Below are 27,987 nucleotides of genomic sequence, written 5' to 3'. Positions count from 1 at the left end.
TGACAAGAAGAGCTTTCAGTCTGCCCTACTAGGTATAAAACAGGGAGATCTTGACATGGGATTTACACCTTCTCGTGTGACATGGACAAAAACGGGAAAAACCACTGTTGTAAGGAACATTTCCAACACTAAATGTACAAAATGGTAAAAGAAATGGTGAACAAGCGGCAAGATCAAGAGCGTGAAATGTCCTTGTAGGCTCATAGAAGTAGGTATCTTGTCCATTATAGAGGAGACAAAGAGCATGATCTTCAAACGTTTGCTCAATCTGTCTGCCTTGGGATTTTGTATCCTTACTTCCCCATAGTGGACTATGGCAGTTAAAAGTTCCCTGTTATGATAAAGGGTTCATATAGCTGCTCTATTAGGTCATCTAAATCTTGTTGATCGATGTGGTGATTTAGATGAAAATAAAGGGAACAAACTGAAACTAAACTCCACATATTTATTTGAATGGCAACAGCTTGGAAGGTTTGTGGTTACAGAAATTAAACTCGAAGGACAATCAAGTGAGGTGAGGAATCTTACATCTCCACTGACATGCTCACATTATAGGCTACCTCTCCTAATGAAAGAGCATCTCTTAAGCTTTGCTTCTTCTGCCGATTTTAGCATAATTTTCTGAATTGCCAAGCACACTGGATGATATACATTGATCAAATGTTTGATATTAACAGGATTTTGACGGAAGCTGTGACAATCCCATAGCATAAGGCCGGCCATTACGAGTTCATGTTTGCTTTTTTTGTTTTAATAGCAAACAGATGTCTCGGGATGTTAATTCTATCCTCTACATCCATATCAGAATTTAGATTTTCTAAGCTTATGCTCCCAAAGGAACTCAAACTTGGAGTTCTGGAGAAGGCTTTGAAATTTCTTTTTTTTTTTTTTTTTTTTTTTTTTTTTTTTTTTTTTTTCTATTTGATTACTTTTTGTTTCTTATTTATAGGATATTTTTATTATTGCTCATTTTCTTTTTTGTGCTATGTTTTGCTGTAGATTTTGATTTGGCTGCTTATTTTGTAGGCATATTGCTGTTTGTGTGACTAATCTCATTTTGAGCTCCAAGAAGGAAAACCACACTGGTGGAAGAAATGGAAATAGTACAGATAAGAAGAGAAGAAAAAGAAAGCAGAAAAGAGCACTATGGCTCCAGGATCGTGACCCCTATCTCACCAAGAGGTGGTCCTTTGAAGGGCTAGCGTAGCGTACTTCAGGATTGCCACATCCGTACTCATGAAAAGTAAGCCCCTGAGGGCCAGAAAACTAAGATATCTGGCAGATACGACATACTTTCAACTAGAAAAACCCTGGCACATGCAGTTGTCCTTAGCATGCATTTGAAATGCACTTTTCATGGTGGTAATTTGTTTGTTTGACAGAATTACTAGAAATGGCCACATTAAGCTGCAGATTTATGACAGAGGCTCTGTAAGGGGGTTTACCCCATTTAGGGATGTGTGACACTAGATGGGACTTTTCTGAGAAACATGTTTCTCATAGCATTGGTTTAAATGAGTAGGCTCCTAGAAGAATGCTTCACTTGCAGCTGTGTTTCATGCAAAGATCAACCAATCAGACACAATTTTAGCTTCTGAAGGATTGTAAGAATTTTCTAATATGGCGATGACTGTGGCTCAATGTCATATAATAAACAGAGAATCAAAAAGCATTCCTGATGAACCATTTAAAGAGTTCAAGAATTTATCCACCAAATTAAATGGATATGAAATAAAAGACATTTTTAATGCTAACAAAATTGCTCTATTCTTTAAACTTATGCCTGTAAGAACTAGCTTTTAAAAGTGACCAGTGTAATGGAGCTAAGCAAAGTAAAGAACATATCACCGTTTTATTTTGAGCAAATGCTGATAGAATGGAAAAAGTGACCCTTTTAGCTATAGGAAAGTCACAAAAACCATAGTGCTTCAAATAGACAAATAAATAGCAATAAAATAGAATTGGCAATAAAATAGACAAAATTGAAATATTTAACTTTTTAATAATCAGTGAACCACCTATCCTCAAACAAAAAATTTCTTGCAAACTGTGAAAGTTGGTTTCTTCCGGCAAATTGCAGTAGTGTAATACAACCATTAGATTTGGGTGTCATACTAGTAATTGAAAATGTTTTGCCAGCAAAGGTTGATACAAACATCTTTTCAAAATATAACAAAAGAAAATACACAGAGAAGTTTTAATATTCTTGAGGCTATGAATATGATTTCATTTGCAAGGACTCAAGAAATCGAAGAACAAAATTAAAATTGTTTCATTAAAGAATGATTTTTTAATACAAAGTCAAGTGAAAGTGCTGATAATAAAACTGTGATTATGGGTCAAGAAGTTAGGAAACTACTAGGATTAGACATTACAATCGAGGAATGCATAAAATGTGATGCCAATGTAATGACATCAGAGCTATGCACAGCTGAAGAACTGATTGAAAACATTTTACCAGATGAAGATTTAAGTAGTGAGGATGAAGAAATAATTCCACCTTCTTTTCAAAATACAATTGACTGCACTGACACCCTCAAAAATTTCTTTGAGTGTAAAAATACCAGGAAGAAAACTTTTCAAGAACTGAATTTGATTCCTAATGCTTTACTTAAGATTGAAAATCAAAAGACACATCAGGTGACAATTAAAAATGTTTTCTTTAAAAGAAGTTAAAATTTGCTTTAAAATGTTCTTGGGGGGAAAAAAGTGCTTCTTCTTCAAGATGGTACTTCAAATAAAGATGTTTTACATAGCTACATACAGAAATTTGCATTCTCATGATTTTAAAAATAGTATATTTGCATTATCATTTTTGAAATGTCAATTGTAAAAAAATGGTTTAAATTGTTTAAATGTTTAAAATATTAATTAAATACTTATTTAAAATATTAATTGAAAATTTTTTTAACATAGTTAATATTTTAAACAAATTGAAAGAACAAAAATAACATTGTTTAATATCAATATTAGGTTAATAGTAAGCAGCTAATATATATGTTTCACATCATAAATTAAAATTTCCTTTATACGGCTTTTTCATTTAAACATTGGTTGTTAATGGTCCCTTGAAATATGTATAAATGGTGCTCCACTGTATTTCCAAATACAAAAATATTTTAAATGATGCAAATTTTGGTGTTTTTAAATTAAAAAAAATTGTTAAAGTTACAAAAACTGAACTTTTTATATATTCTTCTGATCCTTAGGACAATTTTACATTCATTTCAAAATAAAACACAAAAAGTGTGATTTCTAAATGACAAAATTTAACTTAAATATTTAATATTAAAACTGAAGATCATATTCAAGGAGCAAATGCAATTGAAGAACAAAATGATTGCATTCAAAGATAGCTAAAAATAAATATCTGTTTATAAAAAAAGTTTTCTGTTGTTAATAGATTGAATGATGAGCATGTCTATGCAGATTATTGTAAAAAGTATTGATTATAACTCCTCCCTCCCAAAAAAATGCAGACCTTAATCTTAGAACCTTATAGAATGCATGTTCTAGAAAATACTGGAAGGCTTCACTTTTGGCATATAGCCAAAATACTAGCATTATTTGCATTAATTCAAACTGAAACATATTTTCAGTTTAATGACTTTTTATATGATTATTTAGAACAATTCTAAATAGAATTAGCAATACACATATACTAAAAGTAATAGAAACTCCATGACAACATTAATAACATATTTATAGTGTTTAAAAACTTATACACTACTTGTATGAAAATACTTTTGGCATACCAAATGTAACAAAATAATAAAAGAATATCACTGTATGACATTTAAGGGGAAAAAATCAACCCAGAATTATTCTAATTTATTTACCAACCGAGCACTACCTTCTCCTCGGAGGAAATTGGAAATGATGTCAAAATAGCAAATTTTCAGAATAAATACCTTGGTCAATTTTTGTCATATGAGTCAGATATTTTTTAATAATTAGTATAACATTTTCCTAAATGTAAATAAAGGGACCAGAAAAATATACAAAATATCAGATTTCATAATTTTTACAAAACTAACTTAAAAAGTTAAAAATGTCAAAACATTAATATTTGCTCGATTCAAAACATTTTTGTTAAGTATATGTATTTGGTGGCAAATAACGACTTGGTAGACACTGTGGACTTTAGTGTACACATACATAAGTGTGTGTATCTTTATGGAAATTGCTACTTTAGCATCATCAAGCAATTTATGTTTGTCTATTTTTATACTTTCACTACGCTATAGAGCAAATGCACACAAATCTATTTCCATAAACAAAAATTATGGTAAGTATTTTCATGCTTTTCAGGAATAGGAACTTCATACAGTTTAGAAGAGGAAGAGAAAAAATAAATAAATACCATAAAATATTAAAGCACACATAAAAGAAAATTTAATTACATTTCCAGAACTGCTTTGAGCTGCTCTAATTTTGCTTTATTTTCTTCTATTTCAAGTTCAGGCTTTAATTCAATTTCATTCAGTAAAAATCTGGATATATCTAAAATTTCCTAAAAAAAAATTTAATTTATATTGTAACTTTATGAAAGAAAAGAACACAGATATTTTAAAATAATAATATAGAGAAATATTCATTATACAAAATTTCCTTACTTGTAATTGTTTAGGCTTTTTTAACTTTACATGTCCATCCTTATAGCCACCATACTTCTCAAAAATCTCAAAAAACCTTTGGATATAGATATACAAAAAATATAAGTAACTGAAAGTTAAGGCGACTTTTTTATCGCAATAAAAGTACTTCAGTATTCTACATAATTAAAACATAAACTGATATCTAAAATGATTTTCACACACATGGAGAAGAGATTGGAAGAATATTTGACAAAGCAATCAATCTTTTTTATTTATTTTCAATAAATAAGCAAAATCCAAAATTAATTATTACAAAATTGAATTTGATCAATATACTTCTGAATGCTAGTACAGGCATGATTACCAAAGGCATGGCAAGTGCCTTTGCATAAAACATTTTTATCAGTAGATTTTTTCCAATAGGATTTGATTTCTATGTTAGTTTTTAGGACAGTCAAATAACATTGAGAAAAGCAATTAAAGATTATACTCTCAACCATATGGAAGCAGCAAGCAATTATTACTGGAACAGGAAAGAAGATGGAATGTATCAGAACAATTCCTGTCCTTTGGAAATAATTTGAAAAACCCCAAATTTTCTATTAGGACGCTAGAAAAAGTCCCATAAGAAAAACAGCTGTTTCCAAGAATTGTTCGCACTATAACTTACCTCAACACAGCAAGAACTTGACCTGTTAAGTGTTTGAGTTTACATCTTGAATCACTGAAATTCTTATTAAGTCATTAAAAATGTAAATGTAAACTAAAGTACACTCATCAAAATAAAACTAAAGTATCTGGTACAGATTACAAGAATAAAGCTATGGTGCGTGAGAGTTTTGTGTATATCCTTCAAAGACATGACTCCACTTTGCTAAACATACTTTATTCACACACACACCGTATTTTAACATAACAGAAAACTTCTTACATCCTACACTCAAGTTAAAGGTGAAGTGGGCAAGTTCACCGTAGCACTGGCAGTTTTTACGTACACAACATGACATGGTCTGGTGACGCACGCAGCCAAACATCAGACTACCACAAAGCTTTAAATCATATACAGTCAAAAGTCGTTAATCCGGACGTCAAAGCTACAAACTTTCTGCGCATGCGTTTACGCATGCGCGTAATACTTTTACGCATGCGCATAATATGTTTATGTATGACATAATATGTTTTGTATGACGGACGGTATAAGCTAAGCTAAAACTATCTAATTATCTATTTCAGTTAATGTTGCAGATTGCGTTGTTCCTTAATCTTCGAATTGGATCTGGATTATTATTTTTTGCAGACTGTTAGAGCAATTTTATAAAAGTAAGCTTGAACTTTCAATTATGTCAAATAGAATTTCAAAGGATATACAAAGCGAAAGTATGTTTCGATGTCCATCAAACAAAAAATGGAATTGCTGCAAAAAATGGATAAAGGCATATCCTTTGTTTCTCTAACCATTCCGAAATCTGTTCATGAATTTCACGTTGCTCTGGCTAATAGATATACAGTGTTTAAGTCATGGAAAAGGAATTTGCTTGATGAAGTATCAAAATGAAGAAACACAGATTACAATCAAACATGCACTTTTTGTTCCATACCTATCTAAAACTTTATTATTCACAAAGAAGCTAATTTATAATGGATATGAAGTGAACTTTGAGAGTACAGAATGCCCATATGGTTAAGAACTATAATATAAACGGATTCTTTTGCATCAAAGAAGGTCTGTTATGTTCATAAGAAAAATGAACATGCTCTTCATACAAAACAAACCCAAGTGAAATGCATTCATAATTGGCACATAAAATTAAGCCACAGAATCCTGCAGATATTTTAAAGATGTATAAAGAAGCTATGGCTGAAAATACTGTACACTGTTCCAGTATACTGACATATGTACTGCTACCACAGCATGTAAGAACCATTTCCCAAAACATCTACTTCATGAACTTTCGAAATACTTAATTTAATACACAGAGATCTTCACATATCAATGCAAACAGTAACTTCAGGTGACGCAAGACATATACTAACAGTAATTGATGATTACAGTAGATACACTACCTTCTGAAGTGTAAAAGAAACTGATGACCATATTACATATTTCATCACACAATTATTAACATAATTAGGGAAAGCATCAAAATGACTGAAGTGTGATTGAGGAGGGTATATACAAGCAAGTACTGAAAAATCAGAAATGGAATAATAACGAGAAAATAGAATAATGCACGAGAAAACTGTTCTTTACTCTACACAACAGAATGAAATCACCGAAAGAATTGCATTCAACTGTGAAGACAAGAGCGAAGCTAAAAAGTGCTAAATTTCCAAATGAGTATTGGGGTGAAAGTGTTCTGCAAAACAGATTGCCGGTGAAAGAAATCAAAGTAACTCTTTTGAAAAGTAGCATAAGAGGAAGCCATCATTGGCTTATATACAAGTTATTCGGTTCTCCGGTGTATATACATAACTGGACAACACTTCTGTTAAATGAATCATGTTTGCATTTGAAGAAGGAATAAAAAGGTTATTATTTACTGTATACAAATTGTATACTGTATATAAATCGACAGTATCATACTTAGTTGGAATGTGATATTTATACCAAAATCCTAAGGATAAACTAAGGATAATCCTAAGGATCCTAAGGCCAATCCTAAGGATAAACAAGAGGATACCGAAGACGTAATTACTTTTAAAATAATTCAGAAAAGGAGGTTATTTCTCAAAATGCAGAAATAAAACACTCTCATAGACAAAACAAAGATGTACTGCTTTACAAAACCAACATTAGTTCATTCAACAGAGTCACAGAGAGTAGCAGATTCAACATCATATCATGAAGCTTATTCAAGTGCTAATGAGGAAAAATAGAAACAAGCCATGCAGGAAGAGATTAATTCTTTAAAGAAGAATGACACATGGATTTTGACAAATGTTTCGAAGTTAAAATCCTTATAGGCTGCAACTGGATATACAAGACCAAAAAGACATTAAAAAGCTAGACTGGCTGCTCAAGGATATCAGCAGTAATATGCACATGACTATGATGAAGTATTTGCTCCTGTAGCCAAGTCAACTACTTTAAGAATACTTCTTACTATGGTAGGAAAAAGAAAAATGTCATTGCAACATTATGATTGCAGCCAGCATATTTAAACTGAGATTTATCACCATGTACACATGAAGCAAACACCTGGTTTTGAAGATGGTGATAAAATTTGCAAGCTCATAAAAAATTTATATGGACTCAAGCAAGAAACAAATGAACAGAACAGAATATTAATGATGTTCTCCTACACAAAAAATTTCAATGAAGTCAAAATTATCCTTTTTTATATAGAAGACAACATAATAAGGGATCTGAATATACTTATATACACTCTTAGACAAAAAAAAAAAAAAAAAAAAAAATGATGTACCGAGAACATAAAAAGTAAATTGGACACAAATTGATATGCATACAGGTTTTGATGGAAAATGCAAAATTTTACATTTTGGCTGCCAATGAAAGAATGGTTGTCGCTACAGCGCATCTGATCTGTGCAACTGGCAGGATATTTAAGAGGAGAAATTACGATTCCAGGTCATAAATTCTTCACGAATTTCATTCCGTGTACTCTGGTAGACAGTAACTATGCCTCGCATACAGATGCACGAACGATATGCGCAGATGTCAGAATTTGAGAGAGGTCGTGAAATTGGGCTCAAAGAAGCTGGTTGATCTTATCGGCGGATAGCTCGACATTTGAGCAGGAGTGATGCCACTATTAGACAATGATGGCAAGAATGGGTGAACCATGGCTGAACACAGCATCAAGAAGGAAGCGGTAGGCCTAGAGAAATGACAGAACGTGAAGACCGAGCAATTGTCAGAGCGGTACTCACAGCCCCAGATTCATCATTATCATTGACTGTACGTGCAACTAGCGCTTCAGTGACCGAAAGGATCATTCTTAGATGGCTCACAGAAAGGGGGCTGAGGTCACGGCGCCCCTTGCATGACTACCATTGACCTCTGTATAACGTCAAGCCCATTTGCAGTGGTGTCGGGCTCATTCGCACTGGAATGTCACTGACTGTAGTAGAATAGTCTTCAGTGACGAGTCCCGCTTTGAACTGAGCCCCGATGACCTGCGAAGGCGAGTCTGGAGATGCCCCAGACAGCGGTGTGATACCAACCTGTCTTCCGACAAACAGGCCGACAACCAGGAGTGATGGTCTGGGGTGCCATTTCATTTCATAGTAGGACCCGTTTGTTTGTCATCCGTCGCAATCTTACAGCACAGCGGTACGGCGACGAAGTTCTAAGGCCTGTTGTGTTGCCCTTCGTGTCATGCAACCCTGGGCTTACATTTCAGCAAGATAATGCCCGCCCCCACACTGCACATGTTTCTACTGCTTGCCTTAGTGCTTGCTGAACATTACCTTGGTCAGCAAGGTCGCCGGATCTCTCTCCTATTGAGCACGTTTGAAACATTATGGGCAGGGCCCTCCAACTAGCTCAGGATGTTGATGATCTAACGTGCCAGTTGGACAAAATTTGGCACTATATCCCTCAGGAGGACATCCACACTATCAACTGATGCCAAGCCGAATAACTGCTAGCATAAGGGCCAGAGGTGGACAAATGCATTACTGACTTTTTCACTTTGTGAAGCTCTATCACTTCAATAAATCAACCAATTTTTCTCATACTGTAATAATTTGTTTTTCTGTTCATATGCATCACTTCTACAGTCCCATTCAGATAACTCCTTCTTGGTCCGCCGTTTTTTTTTTTTTTTTTTTTTTTTTTTTTTTTTGTCTAAGAGTGTATATGAGGATGATATAATTGTTACAGCTAGCATAAAAGATTTACTTTTTTGAAAAAAAAAAAAAAAAAAAAAATTGAAAAGGAAATTAACGAATATTTTACAATAAAAAATTTGGAAAATCTTCATTACTATTTAAGTATACATTTCCAATGTGACAGTGAGCAAATATTCTACACAGACCAATCAAGCAACATTTCAAGAAAACTAAAGAGTATCACAAAAATGATAGTAAGATGCTGATGTTTCCTATTGATCCACGGCACTATAAGCAAAAGAAAGATTCAAAAGCTTACAATAAAACTGAGGAATATAAAGGTGCAATAAGGCCATTACTGTACCTAGTAGTGAATACAGACCAGACATAGCAGCTGCTGTTTCCATCGTAGCCAGAAAAGTGTCAAAACCTACTGAATGCAAAAAGCTCTTCAGATAGTTGAAATTAACTAAAGATCTTAACCTGCCCTAACCTAGGAAAAGGAAACAACTTTCTAAATGGATAAAGATTGAGAAAATGATCGTATCAACATGAAATCTAACAAAAGTATTTCTTTGCATATCAAAGCAGCATTTTTATACGGAACTGCAGAAAACAATTGTGTGTGTCAGCAACTGATGGAATTTTTAGCTCTTGCTGAAGCAGCAAAGGAGACAGTTTGACTTATAAGGTTTTTTGCAAGATTTCCATGAAAGCGAAACTGCCTGCATTTTCTATGAGGATAATCAAAGTTGCATTAAAATGTTAAATAAGGACAGTGGGAGAACTAAACATACAGACACTAAATATTTTGTGAAAGATCTTGTTAAAGATGAAAATTATGAATTCTGATATCTGCCCACTGAAGAAAAGATAGCAAGTATTTTAACAAAGCCACTAGGAAAAATAAATTTAAGGCAAAAGCTTGGATTATGTTAAAAGTGTAATTTCATGTTATGTATTAATTCATCACATGAATACATCTAAAGGTAAATGCATAATCTTTTGTTAAGGATTTTATAAACCTCAAGATTAATTATTCAAAAGGGGTGTTGTTATTTTTTATCTTCAAATATTCTGAGATGCAATAATTAATGTAATTCATTTTCTTTATTAGCTTTTGTTTTTACCTATCAAAGCATTATATAGCATAATGTGGCAGCATTAGCTCAGAACTGTTGTAAACAAAATATTGATTACTGTAATGTGAATGCTCCGAATTTCCAAATACATGTTTTATTAATCCACTGTGCGTGAAGTTAATTACATCACATATGATAACAGTACAATGGTTTAAGTCCCTTTGATAGGTCATTTGTGACATCGGCAGAGTCTTTGGAGTCAACATGATATTCCAATTATGACATCAGCACAGTCACAAGTTTCAGACTTTCAGTTTTGCTCACTTGCATAGAAAAGTCAATTCAAAACTGACATTTTAACTTGCGATTACTATTACATCCATAATTTCTATGAAGCTATTCCCACCAATATTACAGAATAAGACCATTAAGGAGGTGCAAATTCCATTGTATGGAGAAGAATAACAATCAAAGAGCACTGCTACACATGTTCAGCAGAAGATTGTGTACTCAGAGTTACCAAAACAGAGTATTATAAGAGATGCATATGGATATGATTTTACTTTTCATCAATGAAAATGTGCATCTACAATAAGAAAATTTAACTGATGAATTTTTAAAAACTGAAAACTTAAACTGGTTACCAGACTTCATTGATTTTAGTCATAGAGAATTGAATAAACACCCCTGAGAAGGATAAAATTCTCCTCCAAGAAATCACAGCATCTTAAAGACCACATTAGTGAATAAGTGTAACCAAATTCTGATCATGCTCTTATCGGAAGTACAGAACCATGTTGTGTTACATTTGCATACAAGTTAGCATTCTCTGTTATTATCAGAACACTGTGTTTCCCTTTTTCTAAAATTTTTTTGGCATATGTTATTTCAATTATATTTAATTCCTATCATGATTCAATTTTTCAATTCACATTTATGAGTTATGATGTTATGTATGACCTCAAACCAATTCATTCAAGTTTATGTAAAATGTCTTTCGAGAATTCAATGTTTCAGTAGATAGAAAGATAATTTTTGATACCAATATTTATAAACTTACTTCCCAAACCCAATGTATTACTGCTACATTTTAATGCTAAATTTACAACGATTGCTGAAAAATAAATATAATTCATATTTTTTTTAATTTTCCTCTCTAAAATTAAATTTATACTTAAGATATGATGCTTTTGCATAAAAAGAGCATGAACAAAGTGAACAAAATTTACTTCTCATGCTTGACTTCCATTTTCATTTTCTGTTTAGGTGTTCTGTCTCCATGACGTATAACAGCAATCACACAACGTAACTCCATCCTAGACAAGTAATTTTTTTTTTTTACAAACGTCTAAAAATTTTAGTAATTTAGAAACATATTCAAGATTACAGAACTAAATTATTTCATATGAAATAATTACAGCTTTTAAAAAACACATTACTCACATTTTACCAAATGTAGTAGGAACTATTGGAGGATCATCTAACTGAAAAGGCATGGACCATGGTATATGAAGTTGAGGCGTAAGTTCACGAAGAATCATATTTCTAAAACATAATAAAGTGAAATAAAGAAAACTTATGATTAATTAAGTGATAATAATTAAAAATTTTTTACTTAAACTATTACAGAAGCACATAAAATTTAGATGTTCTAATATTGCATGACAGATATGCAGCAACTTTAAATACAAAAGCATTTTTATGTAATTGAAACACTGTTATAAAAATATCAGGAATTTCAGACAGTTTTGAAAAAAAAATATTTAAGTAAAATTGTAAATTTACTCAGAAATAAAAATGAAACAATATTTTAAAAATAAAATACAGAGATTTAAAAAAAAATAATTAACAGCTTTATCAATACCAACCCCAAAATTTTTGAGCAATCATCATAATATTTCATAGAATTTTTCACAAAGCTGAATCCATTCACATCACAAACATATGATTTTCCATTTGCTCTCAAAAGATCGAAACCACACACAGTTTGCTGTAATTAAAAAAGGCACATATCATTATAATGAAAAATGTTTTTTCCTTTTAGACAAGTAATTATTTTATTAAGGTATTTATGAAATCATAGCTAACGAAAATAATCAGATTAATTAAAAATAGTATGCTATGCAAAGAGTTGGAAATGTCTTTCAGCCGTGTTTTTTAAAGGAAACTGGTTTATACTTACATTACACATAACTACGAAAACTCGGCATTTAACTATAACAGTCATGTGATTCAGCAACTGAGGTATATACTAAGTTAAATATAATATTACTCCAATACAATGTTTTGTACTTAATAATAAGGGGAAAACTGAAATTATTTCAGTACTTTTAATGGAAGAATACCTCTAATTATGGAAGGTAGCAAAATTTATTTCCTTCATTAATAATACGAAGTGAAAACTTTCCCAGTAACAACAACTCCAAAATTATTATGCATATGGATAAGAAAACCCATCTCAGAAAACGGAACAAAAGATTTTCATTATACTCAAAGTTATTAAAATATAATATTTTATTCAGCGTCACTAGTAACTGAGTAGTAAAAGTATTAAATATTGGTAGTTTTAAGAGAAACTGGTTGTTCATATTCATACAATACACGTGGAAAACCATATGATATATGTGAAAATACTTCCATAGAGGCATCTTATTTGTAAAGATTTTAGCACAGGAGGAACTAACAGTGTTCAATAGTTTTACCCCTCAGCCATTGGTCAGCCCATAGAATTTTAGAATTGAATATACTTGTAAGCACTTTAATTTAATATAATAAACCCAATTTAATTACTATTCCAGGTTAGTAAAATAGTGCACAGTATTTTTGCATCCATGATTACTAGCCACAAAATTACAATTTTTGAAAATATAAAACAATATGAAACTTAAAATCTTACTTTAAATGCTAAGCACACTTTTCTAGCAATGAGCTTTTCTGCATTACTTAAAATCACAGGATATCGAACTTCTTTGCCTTCTTTATCTCTTTCAACTTTTCCATCTAATGCAGGTGACTTTCTTGCTTCTGCATGAGCATAATCAGGCCCAACTGTATATACCTTTTTCCAAGAGAAAAAATTTTAAATATTACAAATTTACATATAAAAAGTAAAACTAAAAGAACTGCTGACTAAAGAGTATAAAAAATTAATATATATTACCTTGGAGAATATATAGCAGTAAATAGACATTTCCTCCCTTTTATTTTTTTTAAATGTTAATATTTAAAACAGGTCGCACAAAATTTACTTATCGATCATTAAAATGCCAGAGATGTTAGAAAACAAGAAAATTTTCTCATACTGTTTTTTATGGATTCAAATCAGATCATAAAACAAGCAAATAAGCATGGCTTAAAACAAGGAATAAACATATGATACACAGAAAATTTTTAAATATCTCAACTTTTTTTTCCAGAATATATGAATTATAAATCAAAATAAAACTGAGTATCTTTTACATCAGGATCTTCACATCTTATCAAATGAAAAAAATATAACTGAAAGTAACCAAGAAAATAATACAGTACAAAGTCTTTAATCCGGATGTCCATAATCCAGAATGATCTATAATCTGGACCTCAAAACTACAAACTTTCTGCACATGTGCATAATACCTTTACACATGCACATTTAATGTATAACGGACAATATAAGCTAGGCTAAAATTTTCTAATTATCTATTTCAGTTAATGTTGCAGATGGCATTGTTCCTTAATCTTCTAATTGGATCCGGCTTATTATTTTTTGCAGACTGATAGAGCAATTTTATAAAAAGTAAGCTTGAACTTTCGATTATGTCAAAAAGAGTTTCCGATTTTGAAGCTGCTAAAGGATCTACAAAGCGAAAGCATGTTTCAATGTACCACTTCCAACAGTGAAGAAAGTCACACAGAGGTTATTGAAAACGAAAAATTTCGATTGACAAATTAGTCGGTATTCTCGACACAGCAATTATAGGACTTGAACAGCGGAACTTTGTAACTGAACAAGAAATTATGTCTGTTTATAGAATTAAAGAGAAAGTATTATCACATAAAAATGAAGCAACTTAAACAACTTACATTGAAAGAAATGTTTGATAAAGTAAACAAATAAATATTAAGCTTTTTTTTTTTTTTTTTTGGTAAATTTTGATACCCTTTAGATCATAATTGTTCTTTATTTCATAAATTACGGTTTCATATTTTTAATTTTATAATTTCTGCATGCCATCTTCCCAGATTTAAATTAATGATGTATAATCCGAAAAAACACCTAATCCGGAATCGCCGAAGTCCTGATAAGTCTGGATCAAAGACTTTTTACTGTACCAGATTTCCTCGTGTATTCCCCCCTCACATAATTCTCTTTAGCCTTTTAGCTCCAGGTTCTGAAAATTTAAAAATATTTGCATTATATCCCCCTTCCTCAACTGCATTCAGAGAACAAACTTTCTTAGATTTTATAAATGAATTCGTCTATGTAGTGTTTGTTTTCATCATACTAACAATGACAAATCCCTGCAAGCTAACTGTAACGGTCATGCCAAATCTTTCCCTTCTAATTGTTGAACTTTATGTCAGCCTAATATACAAGATGAGATACATCACAGCAAAGCAAACATGGACTGACATTCAATCTATGATTTTATTGAATCAGCTGCATATTCACTTTCTCTAATTATTTATGGATGATTCAAGGCCTAAAGAGTAGCAGAAACAAGAATAAGAACAAGTGAGATTCAAGTTACAGGGAAGTAGAAATGAAGATATCTTATTAGATATTGTAATATTAATACATTACTATTCTTACTGGAATATAGGTTTCTTTCTAAAAAATCCTGTTAATATAGTTACTTGTAGTTTATCCATGACTACTTTTGATTTGTTATGGTTTTATTGTAATTGTATCCATCAAAAATAAAAATATTCGTGCAATTTTCCCTTCTTAATTTTGGGACAGTAAAATTGGTGAAAAAAAGGATGGAAATGATGTCAATATTGAACTATTGTACTACAGTCAAAAGTCGTTAATCCGGATTCGTCGGGACTTAGGCAATTCTGGATTATCGATTTTTCCGGATTATAGATCATCAGTTTAAATCTGGTAAGATGGCATGCAGAAATTATAAAATTAAAAAATATGAAATCATAATTTATGAAATAAAGAACAATTATGATCTAAAGGGTATCAAAATTTACAAAAAGAAAAAAAAAAAAAAAAAAAAAAAGCTTAATATTTATTTGTTTACTTTATTAAACATTTCTTTCAATGTAAGTTGTTTAAGTTGCTTCGTTTTCTGTGATAATTCTCTTTAATTCTATAAACAGACATAATTTCTTGTTTGGTTACAAAGTTCCGCTGTTCAAGTCCCGTAATTGCTGTGCCGAGAATACCGACTTACTTGTCAATCGAAATGTTTTCGTTTTCAATAACCTCTGGGTCACTTTCTTCACTATCGGAAGCGAATTATAATTATGAGGAACTTGATTTAAATCATATCAAAGGAGTACATCGAGATAAAATACTACACTTAGTAAGGAATTATAAGCCAAATAAAATAAAAACATCTGCCCTGAAGATAAGGATAGTGCTGACAGATCAACTTCCAATCCTCGGTGTGAAATTGATAAACAGATTTTGGGTTTTAAAACATACTTTCGCTTTGTAGATACAAATTACATATTAGTAAATACATATCGGAAATTCTATTTGACATAATCGAAAGTTCAAGCTGACTTTTATGAAATTGCTCTAACAGTCTGCAAAAAATAATAAGCCGGATCCAATTCGAAGATTAAGGAACAACGCAATCTGCAACATTAACTGAATTAGATAATTTTAGCTCAGCTTATACCTCCATTACACATTAAATGCGCATGTGCACAAACATATTTAGCAGCCGTAAAGGTCTTACGCGCTCTCGTAAACGCCTGTGCGCATGCGCAGAAAGTTTGCAGCTTTGATTTCCGGATTATAGATCATTTCGGATTATGGGTGTCCGAATTAACGACTTTTGACTGTATTGATTTATAAATTTAAAAAAAATAATCAAAATAACTAATGTGATGACCAGCAAACTTTGACTGCTATGGGCATGAATTTGATTCTTATGTAATGCTTAGATGTTTAGGTAATTACCATTTCTGCTTCTATTTCAAGTATAATAATAATGTGTTCTTGGTGATGCATTAGTAAAATGACAGAAAAAAAACTGCCCAGCAAGTATCAGATTAGTTGGTACTTGGACTTTTAGCTGAGGGAAAAAAAATGCCCCCAATAACACACCAAAATTTCTGCCAATTTGAATAGGTTCCTGCAATTATCAACTTGTAAATCATTCTACATAATGTACAACAAAATGAGCTTAAAGGGCTTGGAAACAGAATCAATATACAATAAGTTTCAGCACCTCAAGGCAAAGCATCCAATGGCATAGTTATTATACTTAAAAATATATCAGCAGGTAATAAATTGCAATTAGACTTTTTGAAGCCATAGGAAGTGCAAGATTCTCAAGAACTCGGATGCAGCTGAATTTAGAAAAGTTTAATATTAGGCTTCAATCAACTATTCTTTTCTCAACTACTTTAAAAGAAAACATAGCAAATAGATTTTTTCTCTAAAATTAAAGATTTGGGATAAATTTTCAAAAGTCAGAAAAAAGGTAAACTTTCAGAACCAAGATCAAATACTTTTAAAAGCTAAATCACAAACATCATCAAATATTTTTTTTTTTTTTAATTAAGAATAAAGCCCAGTAATAATGAAAATCCTTACTTTCACATCAGTGCCATCTGTTGGCATAAACTCTTCATAAATAAATGAACCAGTTTTTCTTACTCTGCTTTCTGGTGAATAAACACTACTCCTGCTACCAATCTGAAAGAAAAATACAAAATCTCAATATAGGTAATTAAAATTTTTAGATCATATGCAGAAAAGTAGGTTTAAATTACTTTAATTAAAAACCAAGTAGACAATAAATGGTAAAGTCATGTAGATATTATAAGAAGCTTGCAGTCAAGGCAGATTTAAATAATCTTTTTTACCGTAATTAACATTTGACACACTAAACATGCCTGTTCCACAACTTTTACATCTGCAGTGGTGATATTGCTGCAGTAAGAAGTGAAGCATGGCAGCATCGAGCTAGCAAGAGAAGCAGAAAGGAAGTATAATATGTTCAAGACAAAATTTACTTCAGAGTTGGTTAGTTTCAATTTCAATATTATTTGATTGGTTAATTAATAGTGCTCAAAAATTATTATTCTTTGGTTTAGTTCAGTCACCAGCATTATTAAAAGTCATATGAAAGCAATAATTTTGAAATGATGCAGTTTACAGCACTTATTATATTCAATTACTATTTTTAGTACAAAAAGAGAAAATGCCCAAATTAAATTAAAAAGTTAAAGGACTATTGCAAATTCAAATTAAAACTTTGCTTCATATATTTTTTATCTTACATGTATAAAAGATATTTCCTTATTATTATGGCCTCCATTATTTTAAAGGCAACAAGATTATCTGTAAATCACCAACATATATCACAAACCATCATCAAATAACCAACAGTCCTAACCACGATTACTTAACAGTAACACCATCATAAAAGCTCTGAGTAGACACATAGAGAGAATCAAAATCATTAAAACTATAACTCGACTCAGAACCCAGCACTTTCCAGAGTATGAAGCTAGATGGCACAATATATTAACATCCTTGCAATAATGGTGACTAGATAGTATTATGTCCTGACCATATTTTTGACCTTCCCACAATTATAAGATCCCTGATTCTTCTTAGAGAATATCCTTTTAATCCTAAATGTCTCTGTTCTGGGAACATCACGGAGATAGTTGGCCGCATTTTGTCTACACATGGTCTTTTGTGATCATTTCCGAATTCCCATGAACATGACAGCACCACTGCCATCACCATTCAAATATGCGAAAATAGCCTTAGCGAAAAGTATATATCGGTATATATCAAATAAGACTTTTATTTTTGAAATGCAGTTGACTAGGGAAAAATGCAGTCCTTACTGCGGCAATTTAAAACTGAGGAAGTATTTGAGGTCTAGTAGATTTATGTATACACAGCACAGTGGATGAGATAAAACTTCTCACTTGTACTTGGTCAGAAAGATCTATTAGTCTTCCCATGAATAGGTCTGAAGTAATATTCAAAATGTCCATTCCTAACCACCTTAAACTATTCAGGTGGTTAACTACCTGAATAGATTAGGTGTTTAGGAATGAAATGTGCATTTTCAGCACACTTTTCGCATCACTTGCAATAATATACTGTAATTACATTTTTTCCAGCTGAACTCTGTATTTTTCATAATAATTACTTGATAATCCTATTCAGAATCATAATTTACTTTATCTATGATAACGTGTTTTGAAACTTTTGAAGTTAGGAGAGGATAGATTTTTTCTCTGGATTAGCTGCAATTTCAATTCTAGTTTAATGTCACTAATCCACATTTCATAAGATTACATATAGACAGAAATATTTCACCTTTATCTTTAAAACTCAAAGTTGCATCAGGTAGTAAGGAACCCATCAGCACAAATTTTTCTTTCCTGCAGAACGATTTTCAAACTATTGTATGGTACTAGTGAAATTGTTGTAGCTGCAGATAGTTCTTTGCATACTTCTTGCTAATCTTCTGTCTTTCAAGCCCATTACAAGTACCATATTTCCTTTGTCTGCTGATAATTTTGATCTGCCTGACTTTCGATCATCTAATACATCTGACAAATTCTTTGTGAATCAGTTAGTCCACAAACTATGATCAACTGCCTAGATCTTTGATTTTCTATATTCCCAGTATCCAAGGAAACTGCAAACTCCATTTCAAGTACACATATCACTTCAAAATGTCATAATTTAGAGATCTCAAATAGATACTTGATGCTGTCTCAAACCTTGAGCAGAAAATAATACTACTATACACAACTTGTTCCACTATTATGGGTTACTAGGAATTAATATAAGACTTCTTATAGGGTATGCAAAGGTATCAAAACTGACTGGAAAATTTATGGTGGGGTCTTCAAATTTAGAACTGGTAGAAAATCAAAAATGCTTATACCCAAAATATGGCATAATTTTAAAAACTTCATAAGAGAAAAAAAATGAAAATATAGGAAAAATTTATAAAAAACAGAAAAAAAAAATTCTGCTTTTGTTAAAAAAAAGCAGAATTCTTCATTCTCCAAACAACATTTAGAGATACTTAATTATACTAGATATCTTCCTTTTTGTGTAGTATATACTTAAAAACTTCTTGGGACCACTGGTTGAGAATTCATTGATATGCTTTGAGAGTGAATCTCACAACAATATTAAGCATATTCAAAGGCATGTTTAAAATACTTTGCATTAAATCTTCCATAAAATATAAAAAAATATCCATCATTAGTAAAAGTGTGATCTATCTGAAATACATCTTCTATAAGAAATACTGGTATTAATTTTCCTTTGCACAGTAATAATGCACCCCCCCCAGGCCCTAGCTTTCAGTTACCCTAATAATGCCCTAGCTTTCAGTTACACTAATCTCATTGACTTCCTTTTCATTGTCTTAATCAGAAGTCTCATGTAAGTCAAAACTGAAGAGTAAATTTCCTTCCTACTGCATCACCCACTTTATAATATTGCTACATACTTTTGGCTTTATCTTTTTTAATGAACCTACATACTTTGTACCAAAGATATATCCCAAATCTTTTGAACAGTACTATGAAAGTATAGTTTTTAACCTACAATGGGAAAAACTATAGATAGATCAAATCCCAAATTTAAATCTGAACTTAGAAACATTTTCAAATATCGTAAACATCTTAATCCTACAAATAAGACAAAGAAGAAAAAGTTAAACAATTGTAAAATACAGTTTTAAAAATACACCTACCTATATTTATTAAAAAACGAAATGAAATTTAAATATTAATGCACATAAATAAAATGTTTGACAAGTATATTTGAGCAATTCCTCAAATTGGAATTAACTGGTCACAATTCAACTGTGGCTGATTAGTAGCACATAGACATGTGAAATCATGCTTGCAATACAGTATTTATATACTATGCAGCGAGTTGTTAGAATCACCCAAGATGTATTTGTAGTAAGTTATCAATGCCAACAATTACTAGGATGATTTGAAAGTGAGATTCTAGAACTTTGGAGAAAGTGATTGATGTGAACTTTGGAGAAAGTGAAAGTCTTGATTATTTCAAACTTTTGGCACATTTTATTTGATGCTATGCTGAAACAATATGGCACTCAAAGCCATCAACGAGGTGACTTTAGTCATTCAGATATCACTGAAATAGTAATAATATTTTTCCTAGTTAACACTTCTACTGAGTGTCAATAAAACTAATATTTTTAAAGCTTTGAATTAAAACAGTCAGAAAATTAGGATTCAAAAGATTTGAATGATAAAAAGAGGGTAAAATTCAAATCCTTCTCAAGATTTATGGTATCTGAGAAATTAGAAGTCCTCTACTTAGAAGGAATGAAATGTAGCTAATAATCCAATTTGCATCTAAAGAATTAAATATACGATTTAAGACTAGGTTTTTATTTCTGTATGTTGATAAGGCAGACAGGCAGGTAGCCCTCCTGTGCCGAAACAAGCAAACAAATTTTTTTGAACAGCAATTTCCCACAGTTTGTATTGTCCCATTTTACTTATTTTATTCTTTCCAGATACCTGTGTTCAAATTAAAAATAAAGAAAATTATTGGATCTATTTTTCAAATTAGTGCTTTATTCTTCAATCAAATGAAAATTTTAAAATATTATACTTGCAAAGAACATTCTGATTCTTTCTTCGATTTTAATTAATTTCTATTAAAATGATTCAATAATTATATAAATACAAGGAAAGAAAAGAAAAAGTAAAAAGGGGGAATTTTATATATATATATATATATAAATGATCTGGAAAAAAAACAGTGTTTAGTCGTAGTATTATAAAACATTTTAACTTTATACAGTCAAAAGTTGTTAATTCGGACACAAATAATCCGGAATGATCTATAATCTGGACCTCAAAGCTATAAACTTTCTGCACATGCGCCACATTGACACATGCACGTAAGACCTTTACGTTTGCGAATGTGCATGTGCGCAAAATACGTTTACGAATGTGCATGTGCGCAAAATACGTTTACGAATGTGCATGTGCGCAAAATACGTTTACGAATGTGCGTTTAATGTATAACGGACGGTATAAGCTAAGCTAAAATTATCTAATTCAGTTAATGTTGCAGATTGCGTTGTTCCTTAATCTTCGAAATGGATTCGGTTTATTATTTTTTGCAGACTGTTAGAGCAATTTTATAAAAGTAAGCTTGAACTTTCGATTATGTCAAATAGAATTTCTGATATATATTTACTAATATGTAAAGGATCTACAAAGCGAAAGTATGTTTCGAAGTCCATTAAACAAAAAGTGGAATTGCTGCAAAAAATGGATAAAGGCATATCCTTTGTTTATCTAAACTTTAACGTTTGTTTATCTTTAACGCAGCAGCGCGCAACAAATTAAAGTTGATCTGTCAGCACTATCCTTATCTTCAGGGCACATGTTTTTATTTTATTTGGCTTATAATTCCTTACTAAATGTAGTATTTCATCTCGATGTACTCCATCTTTGATATGATTTAAATCAAATTCCTCGTCATTATAATTCGCTTCCGATACGGAAGAAAGTGACAGAGGTTATTGAAAACGAAACATTTTGATTGACAAATTAGTCGGTATTCTCGACACAGCAATTATAGGACTTGAACAGCGGAACTTTGTAACTGAACAAGAAATTATGTCTGTTTATAGAATTAAAGAGAAAGTATTATCACATAAAAACGAAGCAACCTAAACAACTTACATTGAAAGAAATGTTTGATAAAGTAAACAAATAAATATTAAGCTTTTTTTTTTTTTTTGTAAATTTTGATACCTTTTAGATCATAATTGTTCTTTATTTCATAAATTACGGTTTCATATTTTTAATTTTATAATTTCTGCATGCCATCTTACCAGATTTAAACTGATGATCTATAATCTGGAAAAATCGATAATCCAAAATCGCCGAAGAGTCCGGATTAACGACTTTTGACTGTATATTGCAGGAATAAATGTTTTTAAACATAGAGCAAGAAAAATAAAGTTCTTATGTATATGTAATAACATTAATTATATATATAAAATGTGAAATTCTAATAAATGTACCAAATATTTCTTTTCATTGAAACCTGCTTTGTTATTTTTGAAATAATTTAAGCACAAAATACTACCACGCTTGGAAAATTTAGTTGCAGCTCTCAAAATTTCCCGAAGTCATAGTGTCTGGCATCCCTGATATATATGCTGTTACAAATTTTGTATAATGCAACATGAATGGCTTCAAGAAATGTGAAGCTTTTCAGGAAAACTAAGATTACAGGGGCAAGTCTGTTTAACATGCAGAAAATGGCTGTCTCACAAAACTGGTGAGATATCATCATGCTGGTGATGATTTTCATGACTTATTTTTGCTGCCAAATTTGAAGATAAATTGCCAAAAGTCGCCAAACTTGGTGACCATTTGGCGACAATTTAGTCCGTTCCCTGTATAACTAACTGTACATGGTCTAAGTGCCTATGTAACTGTAACTGTATTTGACCCTTATATGTAACTGAAACCTTATTTGCCATCCATTAATTTCAAGAAATGGAGATCTCTCCGCTGCTGAGGGACTATACAAGACCCGAGAGAGAATCAGTTTTCAGTTTTTAGTTCAGATCTGAGTTTGAAGTTATGAGAGATCTCCATGTGAACTTCTCTCTTTATAGAATTAAAGAAATTTAATTCACTTTGCATTATGTTATCCAATTCCACTGATTGTGCTTTGTGATATTGAGAAGAGCTGTATGAGTACTTTTATGCAAAGTTTCAGAACTGCAAAATGTTTCTTTTGGGAAAAATAATTTTATCAAGCTATCACCTATTCTGCGTGCATTCAATCCACTATGAGCCTGCACGCAAGCAACAGTATCAATGAACACGAAAAATTACAAGCAAAAGAGAAGCATATCTTCTGACAAGTTGGGGGAATAAAATGCATCTCATGCTATACATTAGAATCCCACACAGCAATGTAGAAGGTACAAATTCTATACAAGACGGTTTTGGACTTTCTCTTAAAACTTAGCAACTTGGCGCTGTTTAAATAATGAAGGTTGTAATAAGATACAGAGGCACTGCATAATATGATGTGTTTATTCAAATTCTGATCCACTCTTTAATTTTGATTTAACTTCAAGGTAATAATAGGTGTGTTTTCTCTCTCTCTCTCTCTTTTTTTACAGAACACAAAGTTTTAGATTTTCTATTTATAAACATCCCTGATTGATGTATCTGAGCTTCAAAAATACAATGAAGAGGCATGCCTTACCTATAAATTTATCAAAATTGATTTTAGTATAGTTTTATAACAGCCAAGTTTCAAATTAAAATACTTATGCATCATTACTTGGAACTGAATCCATATTTTAATGGAATGCATCTTAAAAAATCAATATATTTATTTATCTTGTTAAAACTGAATTCTATACAACTGATCTCTAACTAACAGAAATAATTTATTTTCATAATATATAAACAAAATGCAAATATTTATAACAGAGAATTGTAAATACAAGAATAGTGAATTATAAGAGAAGCATTGACAATCAAAAAGTCTTATCAAAAAGTGAGAAATGAACATGGATTAAATTTCACCAAATGAGAAGCAATATAGATATTTTGCTTGTACATGCATAAATACAACTACCATATAATAAATGAAACAATAATTACACCTGTACACCATATATTAGGCTAATTAGAATTTCTTTTCAGCTTAAAATATTTTTACTGTCTTAAATTACAGTAATCCAAAAACTACACACTGCATTTTTAATGAACTAGCTTTGATTTTTTAATGCCTAAACTTTGGTAAGGGGGGGTATTTTTGCTGGTGGCCTAAATGGCTGGATTTCAGACTTTGTCCTGTATATGAAAAGTAATGCAGCCACTATGAGAAAAAGCGGTACTTACGTATTAACGCAACCAGGCCAAAATTCGCATAAATTGCCAAATTTGGCGACCCTACTTACGGCAACCCTACACGTTATACGTAGTTTTGTAAAAAGAGCATGTGGAGATTCACAAAATTTTCCTGCATTTTCGTGCAAATTTTTTTAATTTATGAGAAAATAGCAGTGTACATGGATAAAGTCAAGAGTGTGTGCAATGCCATTTTTGTGCAATTCTGGGATGTTTTTTTAAGTAAAAATAAGTTGACGTGTACATGGTTATGGCGAATACGGTTTTCAATCAGTGCTAAAAGCAATAGCCAAAAGATTTCTGCCGAAAAAATAATTCTGCAACTTATTCAAATTCGAAACCGGAAGGGTTTAATTGCTATTTTATATTTTAAAACAAAATAATATAAAAAACTGTATTAAAAATTATCTGTAATTAATAAATGTACATTTGCTTTCTATTCATACTTTTTTACTCAAACTTACAAATAGCGCCAACCTGGTTGCGATGATACGTAAGTACCGAAAAAAATTAGATGCCTCTTGCAAATGAAAATCAAGTATAAATTACTTGCTTTCAAACTAATAATATTAATATCAAAAGAGAAGTCCTATCATACTTCTTATAATTATAACTTCTCTCTTGATATCAATATTAATATATTAATAGTTTTGAATATTCTTTATTAATTTAAGTATGACCACAAAAGTTAAATTTTTAGTGTTAATTTCAGAATCTCTTCATTAATTGAAATATTGCTTTAAATTTATAATTTAAATGAGTCTTTTTAAAAAAGGGCATATTTGAATCACAGTAGATATAAATAAAGCATGGAGGGAACTAATTTAATTTTTTAGACTATATTAAATCAAAATTATATAAAACAGAACTGAGTTCATTTTATTTTTAAACAAAAACAACTAGGTATAATAATCTACCTTTTGTTATAATTTTTTGTTTCTCTTTAAATTCCCTAAAATACAGTACACAGTTAAGAACATAGTGTTGTGATGTTAACAGCTAATTAATGTGCCAGTCTAAATAATGTTGTTGTTTGTGTATGGTCTTTAATTATCTTTAGAAAATAGCTTAATTCTGAATCCCTCTCTACAGTTTAACTCAGATTTAATGTGGCAGTATAACTTCAACATTTCATGTATTACAAGAACACTTTTATGAGCCTTAACTGAAATGATATATTAAAAGTTGCAATAATGTAATTTGTAAGAAACACAAGAAAATGCAAGCTATCAGAATGCACTCTAAGCAAAAAATGCTACGAGATTAACCTAACTCCACTAATACATTGCTAATGCATTATTTTTTGTAGTATTTACTTAAACTAAGTCTTAACTTTTTATATTTTCAAGAACACTACATTTTCTTAATAACTGCAATAAAAATAAATATAAACAACAGATGATTTTTAAAACACTGGCTCTTCTGATTAACAAAGAATTATTGTAAAATTAGGATTTTGAAATGAAAACAAAATTAAAGTAATTAATACTTTTTTCTTTTTTTAATCTGTAGTTTATAATACCATAACTTATATGGAACATATTTGTATTCCATGATGAGAAGTAAATATGCAGCACCATAAAAATTGATTTTCTAGTTTTTTTATGGCTGAGGTTATACCTTCTACTGTCCCACCAATGGCTGTGTGTTTAAGATAACTCAACCACTGATGGGGTACTGGTATTTCAAGCTGCTTTGAGTTCGATTCCAGGTGAATAAGCTGGATGCATGGTTGGTTTTTGTGATTCTTCGCATGTGTAGCATGAATGTGAGAGAGTTCCTCTCAAAAAAGTCCTCCATTCCTTAAGCAGTTAGCTCTCATGGCTTTGTCATACTCAAGTTACTTAACCTAACATACTTCTTATTTGCAAACTTTCACAAGTATTTAATTATAAATTTAATACAGAAAGCAGAAAGAAAATATAGTGATAACCTACCTTTCTAAATAATCTTTGGCTGCCACCACCAGCAGATGTGGGATAATAAATGTAAATATTATGATCTTCAGCAGATATTGGCTTTTCCACAAATGGTTTATTAAATATGACTCCATCTACTTCCACGTGATCCTCCCCCTCTACCAATTCTATAAAAAATTCATCCAGGGAAATTAAAAAGTAAGAATGAAATAAATAAATGCATAAACCAATTGATCAATAAATAATAGAAAAAAGAGATTCTGAAGATCTCCAATATACAGATTACACAGTTGGTACATTATAAAAATCTTTAAAAAAAATTATACAAAAAACGTTCAAATTCTTTGTTCAGAAAACTTTATTTAAAGGTTCAAGATCAAATAAAATATAACTAAGACAAAATCAAGTAAAAAAAATCACTCAAGAATATTCAAGGGGGGGGGAAGAAAAAAGAGAGAGAGATGCAATCAAATATTAACAATTAATTTTTAATGCACGTTTTATTAAATAGGGATATAATCCAAACTTGCCTACAACCAAATTATAAAAGAAAAGTATTCACTACTTGGTAAAAAAAAAAAAAAAAAAAAAAAAAATGACTGTTAATTTTTAGAAAAAACACTGAAACTATTCTTCCAAATTTTTTTAGTATAAAAATAATAATTATTTATATATCATTGAAACAAATATTAAAAAGAACTATCAATTTAATAAAAAATAGGAAATATTAAAGCTTCATTCTAAATTTACAATATAAAATATGACAACTTACACAAATATATATATAAAAAAAAACCCACCAGAAGGATGATTCGATTCTCTATCCAATACAGCATATCTTGGAAGTTCTATCCCTTCACTTTGTAAAATACTATAAACTTTTCGTCTGAAATAAAATAATATTTGGAATAAAAAAAGCATTTATTAAAGTTAAATTTTAAAAATCTGATGTGAACACCATATTTCCTTACATGGCCTATTAAATTATACATATTTTTTGCTGCAATTCATTTAAACTTATTTCCTTGAATTATTCTTACATAACCAATCCCTCAAGGCAAGTTGAAAATGACATCAAAAATTGAAACTAAATATCCTGATCAATTTTTGTCATACAGGAGTCAAACTTCTTCTAATTTTATTTTTTCATAATGAATATCCATATCTAAGTATAAGAACTGACAGACTAGCATTAAAAGTTAGATTTCATTATTTGTTTAAAATTATTTTTTCTTTAAGTATGATATTGCCAAAAGATGAACATGTTCATCATTTAAAACACTTCTGTAATTGATTGTGTATGACCAGGACCGAAAACTGCAACATTAAAGGCTGGGTACGAACTTTTAGTTAGGCCCTGTAAAGGGATACAGAATTCAAGCATTCTATGGCTAACTGTCTGAGTTAAGCGAGATACGTTACAAACAAACCTTTTGAATCCACTTTAAAATCCCTTCTGGAAAAAAGTGTCCTTTATTCTGTCTGTACATACATAGACAT

General features: G+C 30.9%; 1 protein-coding gene across 7 annotated transcripts in view; it reads right to left on the bottom strand.

Moving 5' to 3' along the window:
* Window positions 1–27,987, bottom strand: part of l(1)G0196 (inositol hexakisphosphate and diphosphoinositol-pentakisphosphate kinase) — a 170,357-nt gene that overhangs the window by 104,581 nt on the left and 37,789 nt on the right. For all 7 annotated transcript variants that reach the window (XM_085816612.1, XM_085816608.1, XM_085816606.1 and 4 more), the window contains 9 exons: window positions 27,288–27,373; window positions 26,506–26,654; window positions 17,235–17,336; window positions 13,371–13,532; window positions 12,343–12,464; window positions 11,918–12,019; window positions 11,704–11,790; window positions 4,617–4,692; window positions 4,404–4,513 (listed from right to left, as the gene is read on the bottom strand). In XM_085816612.1, coding sequence (XP_085672738.1) covers window positions 4,404–4,513; window positions 4,617–4,692; window positions 11,704–11,790; window positions 11,918–12,019; window positions 12,343–12,464; window positions 13,371–13,532; window positions 17,235–17,336; window positions 26,506–26,654; window positions 27,288–27,373 — 996 coding nt within the window. The remainder of the gene's footprint in view (window positions 1–4,403; window positions 4,514–4,616; window positions 4,693–11,703; window positions 11,791–11,917; window positions 12,020–12,342; window positions 12,465–13,370; window positions 13,533–17,234; window positions 17,337–26,505; window positions 26,655–27,287; window positions 27,374–27,987) is intronic.

The sequence above is a fragment of the Stegodyphus dumicola genome, chromosome 5, assembly GCF_044657685.1.
Source record: "Stegodyphus dumicola isolate Sdum_Otavi_A_Nest chromosome 5, ASM4465768v1".
In the NCBI taxonomy this organism is placed as follows: domain Eukaryota; kingdom Metazoa; phylum Arthropoda; class Arachnida; order Araneae; family Eresidae; genus Stegodyphus; species Stegodyphus dumicola.
Note: the sequence above shows the minus strand (reverse complement) of the source record. Positions and strands in the feature narration are given on the sequence as shown.